Source organism: Bombina bombina, chromosome 4, assembly GCF_027579735.1.
Source record: "Bombina bombina isolate aBomBom1 chromosome 4, aBomBom1.pri, whole genome shotgun sequence".
NCBI classification, from domain to species: domain Eukaryota; kingdom Metazoa; phylum Chordata; class Amphibia; order Anura; family Bombinatoridae; genus Bombina; species Bombina bombina.
The window spans coordinates 1,041,029,635-1,041,052,504 of record NC_069502.1 but is presented as its reverse complement, the minus strand read 5'-3'; the positions used below and the strand labels follow the sequence as shown (position 1 = coordinate 1,041,052,504).

At 35.1% G+C, this 22,870-nt stretch overlaps 1 protein-coding gene across 2 annotated transcripts in view; it reads left to right on the top strand.

Annotated features, from left to right (window-relative positions):
* PLCB1 (phospholipase C beta 1) overlaps window positions 1-22,870 on the top strand; it is a 1,466,985-nt gene that overhangs the window by 1,208,878 nt on the left and 235,237 nt on the right. For both annotated transcript variants that reach the window (XM_053712164.1, XM_053712163.1), the window contains exons 24-26: window positions 12,818-12,950; window positions 15,573-15,626; window positions 17,985-18,204. In XM_053712164.1, the coding sequence (XP_053568139.1) occupies window positions 12,818-12,950; window positions 15,573-15,626; window positions 17,985-18,204 (407 nt within the window). The remainder of the gene's footprint in view (window positions 1-12,817; window positions 12,951-15,572; window positions 15,627-17,984; window positions 18,205-22,870) is intronic.

Below are 22,870 nucleotides of genomic sequence, written 5' to 3'. Positions count from 1 at the left end.
ACATAATGCCAGTCTAATAGTTTTTCCAGTAGTTTAAGTAGAGGTTCCCTAAAATATAAATGTGTTTAATAACATATTTTACATAGGTAGGTACTAGGTTTTTGTTTTTCTTGCGTGCTGGTGTGGGCAGAAGTGTAAAAATGTTAAAGAAAAATGTGAAAACCTTTAATAATAATAATATATATATATATAATGCATAATTGAGCTGTATGGACACAATGCACCTTCCTGAGTCTACCTGAGTATGCTCTCAGTGAAAGAAGCTAGTATTCAACCAAGAGATAAACTACTATTAAATATAGTAGAATTGCCTTATTGCGAAATATCTAGTAAAAATCACACTTATTTTAAATTTGAAATGAGTAGTAGATTTTTTATGGCAAATGTAAAAGTTAATTAGGTGCTCCCTCCCCCTGTTTCATGTGACAGCCATCAGCCAATGCTCAGCAGGAGCTGGTGCCTCAGAAAGTGTGCAAATAAAAAGACTGCACATTTTAATAATGGAAGTAGATTAGAAGTGCTGCGGAATCTGTTGGTGCTTTATAAATAAAGTATAATAATAATAATAATAATACTTTAGTGTGCCTTTAAAGGTCAAGGATAAAATGTGCAAGGGTGCATTTCAATTTTAAATAGAAGCAAAATTGTGTTTTGAAAGACACAATACACAATACTGCCAGCTATGTGAACTTGAATACTGGTGCAAATGCCCTCACAGCATATGTGTGTATGTCTCAGAAAGATGTTAATAACTTTTACTAGAAGTATTTTAACAAATGGAGGTATATTGCAAAAATGCTTCTACTTAAAATTCAAATTTACCCATTTACATTTCAATTTTGGCCTCTCTAACCCTTTAAGTAAATTGGATAATAGGAGTAAGCTGGATAGATTTATTTTTAAATTGTATGCTCTGTCTGAATAAGTTTCATTTTGACTTGTGTGCCCTTTATTTAATTAAAAAACAGCTTTTAAATAGTGAAATTACTTTTCAAATAATTGATTAAATGGAATACAATGTAAATCTAAGAGATTAAATACTTTAGTGGTGTTTCCAATTTTCAAATCTATTTTTCAATTAAATCTTACAATTAATATTGCAATAAAACTTAACATAAAAAAAGACTACATACCTACTATAGAAGCATTTGGGAGGTATATTTCCCTTCTTCAGTTTAAATATTTATGTCTAGATTACAAGTGGAGCGCAATCATTTGCACCATAGAGATAAGGGGTATATCACGTGGGTTTGCGCTGATCGTGCTTACTGCTCGTTTTACAAGTTGCGCGTAAACGCGATGACTTGAGCGCAATCAGGATTTACTCTAGAATCACTACCGCAAAAAATTATAAGGTTTTAATATGAGATCTCGGGTGTTAGAAAAAAAAAGGCAGGCAAATGGCTTTAACATAGAGATACATTTGGTTTATAGCGCTGCGGAATCTGTTGGTGATCTACAAATAACCGATAATAATAAAAATAATAATAATAATACATACACATACTTGTCTAATGATGTATATGTATGTACTGTATACAAGTTGCTAGAGGATAGACTCAAAGAAAGAAAGTACACACAAACTCATATTAATGCAGCCAGAAACAAAGTTGATACCCTAGAGAGAGAATCTCTCTTACAGGACAAGCCATTTAATAAAACAGACGGCTTCAAAGGAGTTCATTTTGTGACCACTTTCAGTGCCCAATATCCCCAGATCTGCAGCATTATTAAGAAACATTTCCCTCTTTTAGCTGCTGATGACAAACTTCAGGAAACTGTCAAACATGGTGTTAAATGCTCATATAAAAAATGTTCCACGCTTGCATCTATTTTGGCCCCCACAGGGCCCACTAGCTCTTGGCTTCAACACCTGGGCATGTTCAAATGTGGTCATCGCAAATGTAAACCATGCGACCATGTACTTGTCACCACAGATTTTACCTCATCTGTCACTGGTCAGACGTACCCCATTAAGTCCTGTCTTAATTGCCAGAGTACTCAGAGTACTTATGTTATCTACCTACTTATCTGTTCAAAATGTAACGTGCAGTACATAGGTTTGACCTCTAGGGATGTCAATTCCCGCATTAGGGAGCATTTTTCTACAATTACCAGGGGTACTTAACTACATCCCTGGTACAACATTTTGCCACAAAACATGATTGCAGTTTAGATTCTTTCAGATGGGCAGCTATAGAAAAAGCAAAGACCCCAAAAAGAGGTGGGGATCTAGATAATATCCTAGCCAAACGTGAAGTTTACTGGATTTTTACTTTAAAAACTAGACTCCCTTTAGGTTTAAACTCCAAGTATGACCTTATCAACTTCTGGGAGTAATTTCTGCTGTCTTAGTTTTTCTATTAGTTCATACACATATTCATTACATCTAATTTTCGTTATAGACTTGTGTACAGAATTTTTAAATCTCACTAGTTCAAGCATTCTTCCTTCTCTCTACCCTAACTTCTAGGATATTTCCTGTGATCTGTGCACACACATATCTGCATTCATTTGTATCTGCCAGTCATTTACAATTAACTCTTTTCATTTTCATAAATCAAAGTATCTTGGTTGCTTCTAACATTACAATTATTCATTGACATAGTCCAAAGAATTCAGCAGCACTCACCACTATGTAGAAAATTCCATCTTTATTGGGATATTCAAAGCAAAAAAGACAACGTTTCGGACCTCTAGTCCTTAGTCATGTCAGTACATAAATGCAGGTAACACACCTTAATATAGGGATGGGGATCCCTATATTAAGGTGTGTTACCTGCATTTATGTACTGACATGACTAAGGACTAGAGGTCCGAAACGTTGTCTTTTTTGCTTTGAATATCCCAATAAAGATGGAATTTTCTACAAAATGGTGAGTGCTGCTGAATTCTTTGGACTGTGTTACTATTTTAAGGGTTTTGTGTGGTACCTATACAGCTTGCACCACCTTGTTATCTTAGTGCTGTACCACTTGGACTGAATTATTCATTGACAACCATAGAGTCTGTTAGAATACATTTATGTACATGGGCATTATTTGCTGTTTAGTAGATTCCCTATGATTACACTGTTTATTCTTTTATTTTTATTTTCATTTTTATTTTTCAGTTTTATATATATATATATATATACATCCAGTATTTTTGCTTGATTATAATCACCTCAGATAAGTCTACTGTCTGTTGTAATATATTTATGCATATTTATGCACCTGTGTATCATTATATGCTGTTTATTTACCAGTCTATCCTTAATGTTATGCACTGCAAAATGGCCTTAAAGGGACACTGTACCCAAAAATTTTCTTTCGTGATTCAGATTGAGCATGAAATTTTAAGTAACGTTCTTATTTACTCCTATTATCAAATTTTCTTCATTCTCTTGGTATCTTTATTTGAAATGCAAGAATGTAAGTTTAGATGCCGGCCCATTTTTGGTGAACAACCTGGGTTGTCCTTGCTGATTGGTGAATAAATTCATCCACCAATAAAAAAGTGCTGTCCAGAGTACTGAAACAAAAAAAAAAGCTTAGATGCCATCTTTTTCAAATAATGATAGCAAGAGAACGAAGAAAAATTGATAATAGGAGTAAATTAGAAAGTTGTTTAAAATTGCATGCTCTTTCTGATTTACAAAAGAAAAAAAATTGGGTTCAGTGTCCCTTTAAGGGGGTTAATTGATTCTTTCTATTCTGGGATGGGCGTGTAATTTGTCCCTAGGTTTTAACCTATCAGTATTCAACCTTGCGTTTTTAAATTGTTTCCCAACTGTGACACCTTAGGCTATGATTACGGCTGAGTGCCGAAACATGTAAGCCATTTGGTGTCACGCTCTTTCACTTTTTTGTACCCTTTTGCTGTTGCCTATGGAAATGGCGTTTTAACGTTATGTGCCAATAAATATTGTTGATTTTATACTCCTACGTGGGATCCCTCCTCTCTTCTTATTTCTACATATATGTATTTTCAGACATATAAACACATAAATATATAAGAAGATGAAAAGATATAAAATATATTTATAAAATATAAATTATTGTGCTAGTCGAGTTACCGCTAGAGCAAAAACCTTTTACTTTCAACTTGTAATACTAGCGCAACCCGACTAGAGCAAAAATGTTAATTCTAGCTGAGTTATCGCTATAGGGGAAACACAAAATACCGCTTCACTTGTAATCTGGCCCTTTAAGCACTAGTCATTGTCTATTACCTGACCTCAAACTGTCCTATTGGATATTTTCTCCTAATGTCCGTTAGCCATAATATATATAGAGGAGTGCAATAAATATGTCAGGTTTGTGTTGCTGCACCTGAGAACACTTATTTATAATTTCTTTGCTTCACAAATGTTGGTGCATAGTAATGTGTTAGTTATAAACACCATTTATTTGAAAGTTGCATGCTCTTTTTCCCCTTGGGGTTATAAATAAATTGCACTTTTTTATGATATAAATAACATATAATGAAGTGACCTACTTTAAATAAGTCACAAATCCGTATACGCTAAGTTAAGTTACCTGAGGAGAAAGTATATTACACTTTTTCATCTTGCTCTTATGATTATTTAATCCAAATGAGGGCACTGAATGAACCTGGCATACACTTTGTCTCAAAAGAGCAGGGTATCTAGGACATCAGCCGCAAGAGATATTATTTCAGGAGCACGATTATCATTTATCTTTGACCTTTAAAGGTGAAGAATCCCACAACTTGATTCTAAGAATAAAAAACTCATTAGACCTATCGCTTGGAATGCAAATAAGTTATTGCAGTGGATTTCCTTAAATAGATTTCTAGTTCTCACAAAGTGATTATAATGCAAAATACATTAAAACAAGTGTCTGGGAAACAATGAAAGTGCCTAGTAGCAGTCTTTTTTCTTGTAGTACTGGTATGCACCTTTAGGGGGAGTACTATGTGTTAAGTTTTTAAAGGGACAGTCTAGTCAAAAATAAACTTTCATGATTCAGATAGGGCATATTTTTAAACAACTTACCAATTTACTTTCATCATCAATTTTGCTGTGTTCTTTTGGCATTCTTAGTTGAAAGCTAAACCTAGGTAGGTCATATGCTAGTTTCTCCTGAAGTCCGCCTCTTATCTGAATGCATTTTGAAAGTTTTTCACTACTGGAGGGTGTTAATGCATGTGTGCCATATAGATAACATTGTGCTCATGCACGAGAAGTTACCTAGGAGTCAGCACTGATTGGCTAAAATTCAAGTCTGTCAAAAGAACTGAAATAAGGGGCAGTCTGCAGAGGCTTATATACAAGGTAATTACAAAGGTAAAAAGTATATTAATATAACTGTGTTGGTTATGCAAAACTGGAGAATTGGTATTAAAGGGATTATCTATCTTTTTAAACAATACAAATTCTGGTGTAGACTGTCCCTTTAAATTCTATTAAAGGAATATAAAAGTAAAAATTAAAATGTCATGGTTTGGATGGAGCATGTTATTTTAAGCCACTTTTACTTCACACATTTGTCTCTTGTCATCGGCTCACCAAATATTTTTAGCTGGTTTCCTGTAGTATATTGTTGTTCTGCTGCTGGCTTTGAAGGGACACTAAACTCAAATTTTCTTCTTTCATGATTTAGATAGAGAAAGCAAGCGTTACCCAAGAGCTGAACCTAAAATGGGCGGGGGCTCCTAAGCTTTCATTCCTGCTTTTTAAATAAAGATACCAAGAGAATGAAGAAAAATTAATAATAGGAGTAAACTAGAAAGTTGCTTCAAATTGCATGCTCTATCTAAATCATGAAAAAAAAATTGTGTTTAGTGTCCCTTTAACTGTTTGTTAAATCTCATTGCAGGCATTAAACACATAGGTATATGCAAGCAACAGTGCATATTACAGAATGTTCTCTTTCCACTTTTATGTCTTATTAAGGAAGTATTAAAACCATTTATTTGCAAACTTTTATTTATTTATTTATTTTAATTTGAATTTGAATTTAAACTTCAAAATGTGAATATTCAAGGATTTATATTTGTGTGTGTATTCACTAGGTAGCATCACAGATCATTGTGAGTAGGAGAAAAGTACAATATTTCAATACTATGTAAGTAAAAGAAAATAGAAAAACTAGAAAAGCTAAATTGGAAAGTGAGGTCAGTCTGTTCTAAAGATGGATTGAAAAGAGATACTGTATTTAAAGTGACAGTGTATGTAAAATTATCCCTCTTTTATTTGTTCCCAATTATCCATTTTATCTGCTTAAATGTATTACATTTTTTACCGGTATTTCCTTTACATTTGTTTTGGTAGACCTACTGGGATAGGAAAGATAACTAATAAAATGTTCATTTTCATCCTGTTAATTGGGCTTTGGTATACAGACAGAGATAAGATAATGAAGCAATTGTGTGTATAGAAAGTGATAAGGTCTGATTTCCCGCTAAGCTATTTTAGTGGATTGTAGTTCCAAAGAATAAAACTAGTCATTGCATATGCTAGTTCATTGCATATGCTAGTTCATGAGCATATTAGTCATTGCATATGCTAGTGCTATATAGATAACATTGTGCTAAGTCATGTGTAGTCATTTAGGAGTCAGCAGGGATTGGCTAAAATGCAAGTCTGTCAAAAGAACTGAAATAAGCGTTCTGATTAATTGGCTGATTGGCTGATTGGAACAACCAATAGAATGCGAGCTCAATCCTATTGGCTGATTGGATCAGCCAATAGGATTGAACTTCAATCCTATTGGCTGATTACATCAGCCAATAGGATTTTTTCTACCTTAATTCCGATTCGCTGATAGAATTCTATCAGCCAATCGGAATTGAAGGGACGCCATCTTGGATGAAGTCATTTAAAGGAACCTTCATTCAGTGTTAGCCGCCGGATGAAGAGGATGCTCCACGTTGGATGTCTTGAAGATAGACCCGCTCCGCACTGGATGGATGAAGATAGAAGATGACGTCTGGATGAAGACTTCTGCCCATCTGGAGGACCACTTCGCCCGGCTTGGATGAAGACTTCTCCCGGCTTCATTGAGGACTTCGGCCCGGTTGGATGAAGACTTCTCCCGGTAAGGTGATCTTCAAGGTGTTAGTGTAAGGTTTTTTTAAGGGGGTATTGGGTGGGTTTTAGAGTAGGGTTGGTTGTGTGGGTGATGCGTTTTAATGTTGGGGGGGAATTTGTAATTTTTTTTACAGGTAAAAGAGCTGATTACTTTGGGGCAATGCCCCACAAAAGGCCCTTTTAAGGGCTATTTGTAATTTAATGTAGGGTAGGGCTTTTTTTATTTTGGGGGGCTTTTTTATTTTGTTAGGAGGATTAGATTAGGTGTAATGAGTTTAAAAATCTTGTAATTTGTTTATTACTTTCTGTAATTTAGTGGGGGGTTTTTTTGTACTTTAGCTAATTTTATTTAATTGTATTTAATTTAGGGAAATAATTTAATTATAGTGTAGTGTTAGGTGTTAGTATAACTTAGGTTAGGCTTTATTTCACAGGTAAATTTGTATTTATTTTAGCTAGGTAGTTAGTAAATAGTTAATAACTATTTAGTAACTATTCTACCTAGTTAAAATAAATACAAACTTGCCTGTAAAATAAAAATAAACCCTAAGCTAGATACAATATAACTATTAGTTATATTGTAGCTAGCTTAGGGTTTATTTTATAGGTAATTATTTAGTTTTAAATAGGAATTATTTAGTTAATGATATGAATTTTATTTAGATTTATTTAAATTATATTTAAGTTAGGAGGGGTTAGGGTTATACTTAGGTTTAGGAGTTAATAAATTTAGCATAGTGGCGGCGCCGTTGGGGGCGGCAGATTAGGGGTTAATAAATATAATATAGGTGGCGGCGATGTTGGGGCAGCAGATTAGGGGTTAATATGTATAATGTAGGTGGTGGCGATGTCTGGAGCGGCAGATTAGGGGTTAATAGTTATAATGTAGGTGTCGGCGATGTCGGGGCGGCAGATTAGGGGTTAATAAGTGTAAGATTAGGGGTTTAGACTTGGGGTTCATGTTAGGGTGTTAGGTGTAAACATAAATTTTATTTCCCGCTAGGAATCAATGGGGCTGCGTTAGGAGCTAAACGCTGCTTTTTGGCAGGTGTTAGACTTTTTTTCAGCCGACTCTCCCCATTGATTTCTATGGGGAAATTGTGCACGTTACACCAGCTCACCACTAACGTAAGCAGCGATGGTATTGGAGTGAGATGTGGAGCAAAATTTGCTCTACGCTCACTTTTTGTCTGTTAACGCCGGGTTTGTAAAAACCCTTAATACCAGTGCTGTCTGTAAGTGAGCGGTGAGCATAAACTGCTCGTTAGCACCGCACAGCCTCTAACGCACAACTCGTAATCTAGCCGTTATTTTTTTGGATGTGGATTTAAGATTTTTCAGCGGAAAATGGCTGTTTTTATTTTTATCCCTCCCTCTCTACTCTTCTGTGGAGTACCACATCTTGGGTATTACTATTCCATATGTCACTAGCTCATGGACTCTTGCCAATTACATGAAAGAAAACATAATTTATGTAAGAACTTACCTGATAAATTAATTTCTTTCATATTGGCAAGAGTCCATGAGACCCACCCTTTTTCTGGTGGTTATGAGTTTTTTGTATAAAAGCACAATTATATTTTCAGTTCCTCTTTTTTGTATGCTTTTTTTACTCCTTTTTCTATCACCCCACTACTCGGCTATTCATTAAACTGAATTGTGGGTGTGGTGAGGGGTGTATTTATAGGCATTTTGAGGTTTGGGAAACTTTGCCCCTCCTTGTAGGATTGTATATCCCATATGTCACTAGCTCATGGACTCTTGCCAATATGAAAGAAATTAATTTATCAGGTAAGTTCTTACATAAATTATGTTTTACCTCCAAAACATTTGGTAAACTGTATTTCTACAGGTTTTATAGCATATTTAAAACCTGCACCTAAATGAGAAAATGTATGTTACAATATTGTTTTTTTTGGACAGTGGTCATATTTAGCACAGCCAACACAAAACCTATGTATGCTCTCATACTACATCTACAGACAAGCTGGATATGTGGAAGGCATTTCCATCTACATCAAGATGAGAACATATTTCCTAAATAATTTCAAATATATTCATATAAATATAACAAATGTATAGAATATTATTACAAATCTTTTTTATCTCTCTAAAAAGTTTTGATATAAAATCATGACAGGTTTGTTACATTTTTATTATTATTTATGCACTAATATTGCAAACCTTTAAGCATTTGCCTTTAGCTTTTTGGGACTAGCGGAGATATTTTTGGATGGATTTGTGGTGTTTTGTGGAGTCATGGCTGCTCTGAGCAGCTGCAGTAATTAAAACGCTGGTGCACTGCGGATATCTAGCTATGCTTCACATGCATGTGCGGAGAAAAATGTTAACACTAAAACAGTGATAGGATTTACTAGAAGCATTTTTGCCAATACATTTATATTGTTATTGTGTTTCTAAGCAGAGATGCAATTTATCTATGTGAATTTAAATTTTGACTAGAATGTCCCTTTAAACACCTCCCTTTTGGCCTGTTTTGTGTTATGTACTTTGGGTTTTTTGCAATTTTATTGCCACTTTTCTTAGTTTTTCTAGTTTCAATTTGTTTCCTAGTTTAATAAATAGTTAAAAACAGCACACAAAACAAACTTTTAAACTACATCATTAGAATTTTCTCTTCACCATTAATTGTTTTAAAAAAGTTTAGCATACAACATATTTTAATTGTACGCATCATTAATTAATAGTATATGAAATAATGCATTTTAACACATGAAGCCTTCATTGCCAATATTAAAACAATTACCCATCATATTTTACTTTCGCTTTGACCAGGAATGTTTCACCTTCATATCAGTCTACAGACTTCCCAATACAGTAATGTATTTTGTCTATAACAAAGTCTTAGCACAGCAGGATTTTGTGGACAGCAGCTTCCAATGGTTGATTGTCTGGCACAAGACATTCTCACTACTTCCCTTCCTAAAGTGTTTTATTTATTCAATTCATGGCAAGTTAATAAACCCTGGTTGTGCTACCATAAGGCTAAACATATGTATGGATACCCCTACTGATTGTTGAGTTCAGGTTTCTCAGTCACACCCATTGCTAACAGGTGCATAAAATCCTGCACATAGCCATGACATCTCCATAAACAAACATTGGCAGCACAATGGGTTGAACTGAAGAGCTCAATGACTAAATATGGCACTGTCATAGGATGCCACATTTTCCAATAGTCACTTCATGGAATTTTTGCTCTGGGAGATCTGCTATTATTGTGAAGTGTCTAAGAGCAACAAAAGCTCAACCATGAAATGGTAGATCAAAATGCACAATGCCAATAGTCTGCTGTAGTGGCGTAAAAAAGGACTCCACAACTGTCCTCTGTGTTCTCTGTAGGGATGAATCACAGCTGTCTGATCTAAGAATCTGGGGTTGGTGGATTCCAAAACACCACCTACCACAATGCATAGTGCCTACTGTAAAGTTTAGTGGAAGAGAGATAATGGTTTTGGGCTTCTTTTCGGGGTTTGGGTTAGGACTATTAGTTTCAATAAAGGGTCATCTTAATGTTATGGGATGCAAAGACATTTTAGAAAATTGGAAGCTTACAATTTTGTGTCAACAGTTTCGGGAAAGGATCCTTTCCTGATAAAGCATAAATGTGCCCCTGTGAAGTGAGGTTCATGAAGACATTGTTTGATGAGTTTGATGTGGAGGAACTCGTGGGACCTGAACAGAGCCCTGACCTCAACCCCACTGAACACCTTTGGATGAATTGTTACACTGAGTGTATGCCAGACATTCTTGTCAAACATCAGTGCCTGACCTCACAAATGCTCTTTTGGCTGAATGGGTACAAATTCCCACAAACGCAGAAGAGTGATGGTTGTTATAGCTGCAAAGTAGGGCCAAATTCAAATTAATTCCTGTAGTTTTGGAATGGGATGCCAAATAAGCTCATGTAATTACGTTGTTCAGATGTTAACATACTTTTGGCCATATAGTGTAGCTACCCAAAGCTTGCCTGAATACACAAATGTTAGCCATTTTACAAATTAATATTGAATTTTATACCTTATAATCTCTGATGTCCTTAACAACTTCACTGTTAAATTGCTACACATACCCTTTACACATGAGCAGAAAATCACAAACTGATAAAATGGGACCCTTTCACTGTGCTATGTTCAAGTAGTGTTGACAGTGTTGTTAAAGTTTTTATTTTGCTCAGATGGGGGTCACATTTATTTTTATTGTTTTTTTCTGCCTCCAGGCAATAAAAAACCTTATTCCAAAATTACATTTTTAATACAGAAACATTTTTTTTTTTTTTTAGAATAGATTGTATATAAAGGCTCATACTAAATATTTTAGTAACTAAAGTTTGCCTCGAGGGCAAGACTGTGTCCTTATAAATATTTAAAGGGATGTAAAAAAAATATATATATACTATATATATATATATATATATATATATATATATATATATATATATATATATATATATATATATATGGCTCTAATACAGCAGCATGGGTTGTGTGTTTATTTTTTTAACTAAAATATTTTCTAAACTTTGGAAGCTGGGAGCAACTACTTAAAAAATAAAATAACTTTATAAAGAGCAGTTTAACTTATACAAATACAAATTACTGTGATTTAAAAACTTTATTGTGCTACCAACTCTTTAGTTCTCATAAAAATGTATTTAGAGACAGAAGTTTTAGAAATCTGCTTAGCTGAGAGGTGAATGCAGTTGTTGGGCCTTATAGCATCTGAAAAATCCAGTCATCTTATTTGTATATCAATGAATTTGTGTTAAAGTCTTAAATGATGTATATGTTTTTACAATACATCATCTTTTGTATCTTACATTTGTGCCTATGCACTTTTTGCATTTTGTGGTTTGAATGAGCTCTGCCCATTCTTTCTGAAAAGTTTGCTTAGATTTGAAAAGTAGAAACTGTTGTTCAGACCTTTTGATAGTAAACACAACTTGATAAAGCCATAACATTGGCGATTGGTTGCATTATACAGAATCTGCATGTAATGCTTTAAACTGAGCATAGACTAAATAGTTGTAAATGATGATGATTTGTCATTTTGATATATAAATTATTGTATTTTACTTATTGTAATAACTATGAGAATGATTCAGGCTCAAATGTATGACATGAAACACAAGCAGAATGCTCTTTTCCCAAATTGATAAATTGGGGCCATAGATTATTTTTTTATTAGCCAATATTTAACTGAGATAGGCAATATGTTTAAAATATAAAAGACTGTGGAAATGAACTAATATCATCATTATGGTGATTTGTTAATTATATGGTTTCTAGAACTAACTTTATATATATATATATATCTCTGATGAAGCGCATGTAAGCATGCGCAAAACGCGTCAGATCTAGAACCCCTTGCACACCTGTGACAGTGCTACTCACCTTGTATATTCAATAAACCACTTGGCATTAAGTTCTCGGTTCCTCGTTTCTTTCTTTTTTGTATCCTATATATATATATATATATATATATATATATATATATATATACAGTATATATTGTTTAAATGTTTGATTTTGCTGTTTTTTTCTGTTTCTTTCATTATCCTTTCACTCACTAACTCATTTGATAAGCTAGAAAGACACAATGTAATCACACACTAAAATATCCTATGTTTGTACTGTTTTGCAATCATATGTCTCATTACCAAGTCTAATGTAATTTTCTGCTTCCTCCAGTAAAACCCATAAATGAAGATGAATGTGTTTTTCAATGTTTCTTATATGCACTAAACATTTTGTATCCTAGATAGAAGCTGGGGAAGCCCCATTAGAAGCTAACAGTGAGCCAAGACCAGCACCATCAGAGAATGGACTGAATCATCCTTCCACTTTAACACCAAAATCCTCATCTCATAATGTTCAGTCTCAACCAGTCCCAGGTAAGAAATTACAAGATTAGATGAAATGTTATTTTTTTCTTGTTATAATGCCTGCAAAAAGAAGAATGTTTAACCCCTTAATGACCACAGCACTTTTCCATTTTCTGTCCATTTGGGACCAGGGCTATTTTTACATTTCTGCGGTTTGTGTTTAGTTGTCATTTTCCTCTTACTGGTTTACTGTACCCACACATATTATATACCGTTTTTCTCGCCATTTAATGGACTTTCTAAAGATACCATTATTTTCATCATATCTTATAATTTACTATAAAAAACTTATAAAATATGAGGAAAAAAGGGAAAAAACATAATTTTTCTAACTTTGACCCCAAAAATCTGTTATACATCTACAACCACCAAAAAACACCCAAGCTAAATAGTTTCTAAATTTTGTCCTGAGTTCAGAAATATCCAATGTTTACATATTCTTTGCTTTTTTTGCAAGTTATAGGGCCATAAATACAAGTAGCACTTTGCTATTTCCAAACCACTTTTTTTCAAAAATTAGCGCTAGTTACATTGGGACACTGATATCAGTCAGGAATACCTGAATATCCCTTGACATGTATATATATATTTTTAGAAGACATCCCAAAGTATTGATCAAGGCCCATTTTGGTATATTTCATGCCACCATTTCACCGCCAAATGCGATCAAATAAAAAAAATTGTTCACTCTTTGACAAATTTTTTCATAAACTTTAGGTTTCTCACTGAAATTATTTACAAACAGCTTGTGCAATTATGGCATAAATGGTTGTAAATGCTTCTCTGGGATCCCCTTTGGTCAGAAATAGCAGAGATAGATGGCTTTGGTGTTTCTTTTTGGTAATTAGAAGGCCGCTAAATGCCACTGTGCATCAAACGTGTATTATGCCCAGCAGTGAAGGGGTTAATGAGAGAGCATGTAGGGAGCTTCTAGGGTTAATTTTATCTTTAGTGTAGTGTAGTAGACAACCCCAAGTATTGATCTAGGCCAATCTTGGTATATTTCATGCCACCATTTCACCGCTAAATGCTATCAAATAAAAGAAAACTAAAAATGCTTCTCTCGGATCCCCTTTGTTCAGAAATAGCAGACATATATGGCTTTGGTGTTGCTTTTTGGTAATTAGAAGGCCGCTAAATGTCGCTGCGCACCACACGTGTATTATGCCCAGCAGTGCAGGGGTTAATTAGGGAGCTTGTAGGGAGCTTGTAGGGTTAATTTTAGCTTTAGTGTAGTGTAGTAGACAACCCCAAGTATTGATCTAGGCCAATCTTGGTATATTTCATGCCACCATTTCACCGCCAAATGCGATGGAAACAAAAATCATTCACTTTTTCACAAACTTTAGGTTTCTCACTGAAATTAATTACAAACAACATGTGCAATTATAGCACAAATGGTTGTAAAAGCTTCTCTGGGATCCCCTTTGTTCAGAAATAGCAGGCATATATGGCTTTGGCGTTGCTTTTTGGTAATCAGAAGGCCGCTAAATGTTGCTGCGCATCACAAGTGTATTATGCCCAGCAGTGCAGGTAGCTTGTAGGGAGCTTGCAGGGTTAATTTTAGCTTTAGGGTAAAGATCAGCCTCCCACCTGACACATCACACCCACTGATCCCTCCCAAACATCTCTCTCTTCTCCCCCACCCGACAATTGTCCCCGCCATCTTAAGTACTGGCAGAAAGTCTGCCAGTACTAAAATAAAAGGTATCTTTTAATTTTTTAGCATATTTACATATGCTGCTGTGTAGGATCCCCCCTTAGCCCCCAACCTCCCTGATCCCCCCCCCAAACAGCTCTCTAACCCTCCCCCTCTACATTATTGGGAGCCATCTTGGGTACTGGCAGCTGTCTGCCAGTACCCGTTTTTAAAAAAAAAATAAAAAATTTTTTTTTACACTTTTCTGTAGTGTAGTTTCCCCCTCCCCAAAGACCAACCCCCACACCCCCTCCCAGATCACTTAGATCGTAGATTTATACATTTATTTCCCCCTCTTTCCCACTTAATTCACAGAAATTGTTCCATAGTGTAATGGTTCCCACCCGCTCCCTCCCTGTGTGTGTGTCCGTGCATGCCCCCGGCTACCCCGCCCACGATCCTGCCCACCTCTACAGACAAGAAGCCATCGATGGCCGCCCACCCGCCTCCCACGTTGGCTCCCACCCACCAATGATTGTGGCCATCGATGTCCGGTGCAGAGAGGGCCACAGATTGGGGTAAAGAATGTTATTGCAGGATGCCTTAATATCGAGGCATCACTGCAATAACCAGAAAGCAGCTGGAAGCTAGTTGTTTATTTGATTCTTCAGCACTGCATGAAGGGCGTTTATCAACTACTTGATGTGTGCTGATTTCTTTATATATTGTAAAGTTCAGCAAACAATGGAGCTTTATGCACTATTAATATTTTATATTATATATGATTAAATATAGACGTTTAAGTAATATTTCATAATTTAAAGGGGCATTTCTGGTTCTGGACATGCAGCTATAAAAAATAGTTTATAGTTAAGAAAATTTTCAATAGGTAATAGATAACTTTTACCTATAATGAAATTATTATTTCAGCTTTTATTTCATGTTCAAAATGTCAATTATGTACAATAATTTATACAACCTTTTATTACTAGGTTCTGTGAAAGTTCCTGCCAAAACGGAAGATCTCATATTGAGTGTCTTAACAGGTAAATCATATTCTAGTAGTATCAATGTTTACCTTTACGTGAAATTAACAATATCAACAGATACTGGTTTATATAGGATGTAAATGTGGGTATGTTATTTAAAGGGCCATAATACCCAAATGTTTAAACACTTGAAAGTAATGCAGTATAGCTGTAAAAAGCTGACTAGAAAATATCACCTGAACATCTCTATGTAAAAAAGAAAGATATTTTACCTCAAAAGTTTCTCAGTAGCCACATCCCATTGTAAAGGACTTCTAAGCAGCATATCAGTATGTCTGTCCCGGGACAGCCAAAGGGTTGAGCCTCGTGCACTCTCATGTTATTTTCCTATTCAGTGTAAGGAAGTTTACAATGAAATCTCATGAGAGTTAAGTCAAATCTCATGAGATCACAGTAAAAGAGTTCATGACCTCAGCACTGCTGATTGGCTGCTGTTCATTTCTTCATTTTTTATTTTTCTTTACCTGCAGCTGGACAGCAGCTGAAGTATAACTTTTTACACAGAACTTACTGTGCTGAACTAAGGAAATTGTGATGTAAAATATCTTCCTTTTTTACATAGAGATGCTCAGGTGATGTTTTCCTGTCAGTTTTTTTCAGTTATACTGCATCAGTTTCAAGTGATTTAGCATATGAGTATTATGCCCCTTTAAATTGAGATAAACTATTAAAATATCTTTGGCTGGGGTATATATAAGTCAAAGATGTAGAAGGACACTGCGCTAAACTGGTTATAAATTGCTTATCTTCCCAATAGTATTTTTCCTCACAGCATAAGCATATAGATTTAAACTTGCAAAAAATGAAGATAACACTAGAGAGCAATTATAACCAAAAGAGAACATATCATTTTATTTATAATATTATCTCTTTTTATTTAATCAATATATAAAGAACGGAGATGTGTCCCAAAAGAGTTACAATTTCATAAAATTTTCTAAAAAATGTATATGAAAAAGTGTGTATTCACAAAAGTTTATATAATATAAAATAGAATAGAATCTATAGGGTCAGCAGACTTCCAGATACAAATGGTCATTCTATCCTATTCATAAACAATAACCTTCCTGTTTGTGTCAGTTTGTTGTTGTGCAAATGACAAATGATCAATTAGTTCTGGGGACTTATCTCCTAAAGGATATAAATTAACTAGAAACTAAGATGGTACATGGTTTAAAAAGGAAACTTACATATGTATAACCTTAATATCAATAGCTTAGAGGATACTAGGGTGAGAGATATCATACAAACCTCCAGATATAATAAGTTATTTAATAAAGTTGAGGATGACATGAGGAACAGCAGATCAAAGGGTCATCATCTCAAGTTAGAGAGTAGAAGGATCAGGATTCACAGAAATTATATTTTATTACTTGAATTGACTTCCAATAAAGGTGAAGGATCACACACACTAAGGGGATTCAACAACATGGTATTTTGAGAATTAGTTAAGGTTATATTTCAAAATTATGTATATGAGGATTTGATAGTCCCTCTGATTCTAATATGTGATCAAAATCTATGAGGGGACATAATTAAAAGATATAATGATATAATGAGCTGAACTTACATATCTGACAATTTAATGGACATGGCTGTCTTCCTCATAATGTTCCACAATTCTCAGCAGGTGCATCAATTCCTCTCTCATTCTCACACAGTGCTTCCCCACTACAGATCACCAGATATCATCATGGAAAATGAATAATGTTACTCAAGCTTACCCCACAGGCCTTCCTGTGAGCCTGAAATTGAATGTTTAATCTTAAAAATTAATAGAGCTCACTCATCAAGGATACAAGAAAACACAATATCTCTTTGACAAAGCTCATTTATTGTGCTCAGAACATCTAATTCAAAATCATATGCACATTCCATTTGCAACTCATCCAAACTTTCCAAGGTCTATGAGCAGTGAACCCCCTATTTTTGTTTAAGTAACTTAAAAGAGTAGACTCATTGATCTTCTTTTTCATCTATTTCCAATGCTTTTTATCGCCCTCTTAATATGAGCTCCTAATGAATTTCAGCCATATCTCTTTGGACTGGCTGCAGGCATGCTCCTGTAAATAATAGACACTTGCATTTCAAGGGTAGTATAAAGCACTGAAGGCAGTTATGCCTTTGGTGTTTTCAGAATTAAAAATTGAGACTTCAAGAGCAGGGTAAGTATGCTCTTTTGAGTTCCTCATGCCCTTTCAGTTTAATTGAGGTATCATTTATATGGGCTTGAATGTCCCTTTAATGATACAAGTATGTGACTGACTCAAATACTTCTGGACATATGCTAGGACATACTAGTGTTGATGATATCTACATATTTATTTATGAATATTTTCCTTTCTTCTTTTGCAGAAGTAGAAGCTCAAACTATTGATGAACTCAAACAACAAAAGTCTTTTGTTAAACTGCAAAAGAAACATTACAAAGAAATGAAGGATTTAGTAAAAAGACATCACAAGAAAACCACAGATCTTATCAAGGAGCACACTACAAAGTACAATGAAATTCAAAATGATTACTTAAGGAGAAGAGCAATTCTTGAAAAGACAGCAAAAAAAGATAGCAAAAAAAAGTAAGTCAAATATGATTTGCACCTATTTGAGCAAATATAAATATTAATAGGGTCATTAAATACAACATATTTTTATGTACATAGAATTTGAATAGACTGGACATATTTATCTGTGTATTGTATTTTATTAATTTATAATTAATTCTTCCATGCTGCAAATATTTATCAGTAGCAAAATCATTCCATTTTCTATTCGATTTAAGTTTTTCTAATTCGAATATTGCATAATTGTAATCGAATTATACAATATTCGATTTAGAAAAATTTGAATCTACATATTTGTAATAGCATTTCTAATGTAATGTTCAAATTATGCAATATTTAAAATAGAAATTCAATTTAATATATTTGTATCAATTGATTATTGAATTTTAATGTATTTTCGTTCTTATCAACATTCAATTGTCCAAAACGAAGTTCAACAGGACTATTCATTCTACCAAGTAAATTGCTCTTTCACCACATTTGCCCATCCCTACTTGGATGACAATGCCCTTTTGAGTGTGTGATAGAAAAAGTGGAACCATTTAATTGTCATTATTGATAGATAAGCTTAATTGCTTTTGTAAGTATCATGAATCATGAGGTTGCTACAGTGGAATTTGTTGTACAAACAAGATCCTGTACATTATTTACTGAGCATCACTTCACCTTTCCCAATAGATTTGTTTGTGGGTGTTCCTGCAACTAAAGGTACATGAAACTCAAATGTTTTCTTTCATGATTCAAATAGAGTATAGATATTTGAAATAACTCCAATTTTCTTCTATTATCAAATTTGCTTCATTCTCTTGGTATCCTTTCTAGCAGCAATGCGCTACTGTGAGCAAGTCAAACACATTGGGTGAGCCAATGACAAGAGGCATTTATGTGCAGCCATAAATCACCAGTTAGCTCTCAGTAGTGCACTGCTGCTCCTGGGCCTACCTAGGTATGCATTTGAACAAAGGATTCCAATAGCACAAAACAAATTTGATAGTAGAAGTTAATTTAAGAGTTGTTTAAAATGTTTAAAATTGCATGTTCTTGCTGAATTGTGAACCTTTCATTTTGACGTTACTTTGACATTAACATCTTTAGTTGCGTGAGTTGCCATATAATGCCATCTTGCAACTCAAACACAAATCATTAGCAACACAGAAATACAATAATAACAACTGCTACATTTAGGAAACAGGCTTGCAAAATGGTTTATATAAAAGTTTGTTATTGTAAAATAATTGAATTATGTTAAACAAATTTTACTGGATAGAGTGAATTGTGTCTCAAGGCAGTGGCCATGGACATTCTGGGGCGCACTAGAGGTGTGGTCATCATTTTTCACTGACATTTTGGCCCAGTATGTGGCATTTATATAAACTCCTTTGTTCCTACCTCACAGTAGTGTCTCGCTATTTCAAAGCTGACGGGTTTGTCTCATTTTTTAAAAAAATGATTCCTCTTTGACAGTTTTCAAGTCTTCCTTTCTGCATGTGTTAGTGTGAAAAGTTTTTTAGGTGTGGACAGTTTTTTTTTAATATTATTATTATTTGTTTGTTTGTTTTGTAAGAGTTTGAATGCGTTTTTTTGTGGTGCCGGTATCCTTTACAGTGATAGTCTGTTGAAGAAAAAATACAACTTGAAACAACTGGTCCAAATTCAAAAGGTTATTATTGTACAATCAAGCAGGATTACAACAGAGTGACAGCATGTCATCACTTTACAGTAACACAAGCTGGCGCACAAAATCAGATAAGAATAGTGTCTCTTTATAGCCTCAAATTGTCCCATGTGCTGTGCTTTGAGCCAATCCAGAATCTTCACACGTAGACAACTTGTGGTCTTCTTATCTCGTCCATACAGCACTTGGGTGGTTTACTGAACACTAGAAATGTATATTTTTGCAAGCACAACAGAATAGCTGAACTGACAAGAAAGTGTATTGTTTTTAAAGATATAAGCATCAATTTAATATAAAGCACAGGACATAATGGCAGAGTTAAATATTTTTCTCTAACAATTCTCACCCTTTTGATAATTTTATTATCACATATATTTATCTATTACCTTGTATTTATTATCACACCTTTATTACTTTGTGTTTCTCATTTGACTAACTAACAGCCTGCCTACCTGGAAATTACAGACCATATATCACTGAGTATACAGATAAGCTGCATAGACAGTGGGATGCTCGGCATCCATTCCAGACTGCCTACATAGTGACCATTTCCTCTAAGCATTCACACATCTTTATTGGTAACACACAAACACAAAATATGCAATCTCTATCTAATCAGATAACAACAGCAGCCAGAACTGCATCCCGTCATAGGCCTAGGTCCAAATCCTGTAGTAGACCCAAAGTTGATGAGGTGCAATTGTGGGACCCCTCGCAGAGATGAGATCTTCCACCTGTCTCCTAGAATGACTGGAGGGTCTGCAGAGGAGGTAGGCAGCTGAGTTAGGTTATCAGACGGTCATCTCTGTGGCTGTTGTATCATCTCCCTAAACAATAGGTATCTTCATATTTTTGCAGAGAAACACGAGAAACACAAATCATTAACAATTTCCAGACAATTAAGCACATTAAAATTAATCCAATCACTACCACTATAGGGTTTTAAAGATTGTAAGCATAGTGTTAAACTGGTTCCAACAGATCCCATCCAGGAGAATGGGTTCCATCCCTCCTTAGATATATTTCTAGATTTTTGTTGTAACTCTTTTACTTTGTTCATGTGTGCCTCTATGGGATCAAGGTAAACATTCTGAACAAATAATAGCACATGTTCCTCACTCAATAGCAAGTAGGTAATCAAGAGCCATCCTATTCTGAAGAGCCACCTTCCTAACTTGGGCTAACTCTTCATTAAGGGCATTTATAGAATTTGTAGTCTCATTAATAATCCCATCCATGATACTAGCGTATTTATTCATTCTATTTGCTAACTCAATTCCCCAACCTGTCCAGGCAGGGAATCACATTCAGGCTTTAGCTGCAGATGAGAATAATTCTCACTTATACCTTGTTTTTCTTAGGGATGTTTCAAACACTGAAATATTTGAGCGTGTTCTAATGGCTGGTACAACTATTCCTATGGTACAGTTACCCCATGCTCCCATGGGAAGTCATAAGTAGGCTTTGTTACCACAAATATAAAAGAGTCCTTGTTTCAAGACCCTTGGAATCATCTTACCATGTTTTCCCAGCCATAGTTGAAACCATACCATATTGTAATATAACTGGGTTTGACAGCTCCAGTCATCATTGTCTGTCTGTTCAGGACAGGCACACCTGGGGCACACAAAGCTTTTAAAGTTGAACAAAAACATACACTGATACAGTCATATTTTACTGTATCGCATGGTGCTTTGTTAGGTTCCATATTAAATGTTAAGGTAGCATTTCTACAATCTGTCTCCCCCACGTATACCTTGGGCAAACTGACTATTCAACCCTTTATATTGGCTATGTGATTGACATACATTGGCCCTAGACACATTGTAGGTGTAGAAATTATACCAGCAAGTTCTAAGTATGTACCTTGGTCTGAGAGAGCATTATGAACAGAGTTATTATGTTGTCATACATGTTCTTTATCCAACCATCTCCTTAATATGGATTGCTGGGAGATTCTGTTTGCCGAGCATCAGTCTACTGGGTGACTGTTTGATCCCTGTTCACCTCTAGCGCACTAAGGGAGGTGCTTCACCAAACATCACTGAACACCTACCAGAGGTCAGTCTGCTGGGTGACTGAAGTTGACCCCAACCTGCTCCATCTGCATCACTAGGGGTGCTTCACCTAATGTGAGTGTATATACCACACATTATATAACTGTTGTATCAAACAATACTGGGCCATGTGGTGCTTCTGTCTTTTTATGTTGTCTACAGATCATTGATCATGGATCGTGGCCTTGATCCTCATATAGACAGCTGCCTTGACCTGAACCAATTTCCACTTTTAGTGACATCTCCATTATTTATGGGACATTATTATTGCTACCGTACATTAAATAAGATATACTTTGAATATTACAGTATCTACTTGTATAACTGAACCTGTTTCTTTTTAAGGTATCTAGATAAAGATATATTATTTTTGTGATATCTATTGTGTGACATATATGATATCTAGCTTTACTAGTAGCATTTAGATAAAGACACCCATTGTTTTATATTTTGACACACCTTGTCTCTAGCTAGTCAGCACATATACTTGCGTTTGATATTCCAAGGTTGCCCCCTATATACATTTCTATAAACCTAAAAAGTACCTGGCCTCTTATATAATCAAAGTCAAACCATGCTAGGGGGCTTACACCAACAGCTTTATCTATCATGAGAGACAAGTATGCTACAGCTTAGGGATGCGCCCTTCAGCATAGGAGAGTAAAGGCTCAAACCAGCAATACCAGGGTCATCCAGAAACAAAGCCGAGAGGTAATCAGAGATCAGGGTTCGCTCTTGTTCTCTAGGAATAGCCCTGTACCCAATAGCAGCATTGGACTGAAGTTGAACTTAATCAACGATGTCCAAAGGCCGAGCACAGGGGGTACCCAGAGACTTTGTACTGACAGCCAAGGCAGACTAGTAAGAAACTCTGCACCAACCCACACTTAACCTTTCGTTGTCCCTTTGCTGTGCAGACAATGTTAGTAACAGTTTACTTGACAAACTT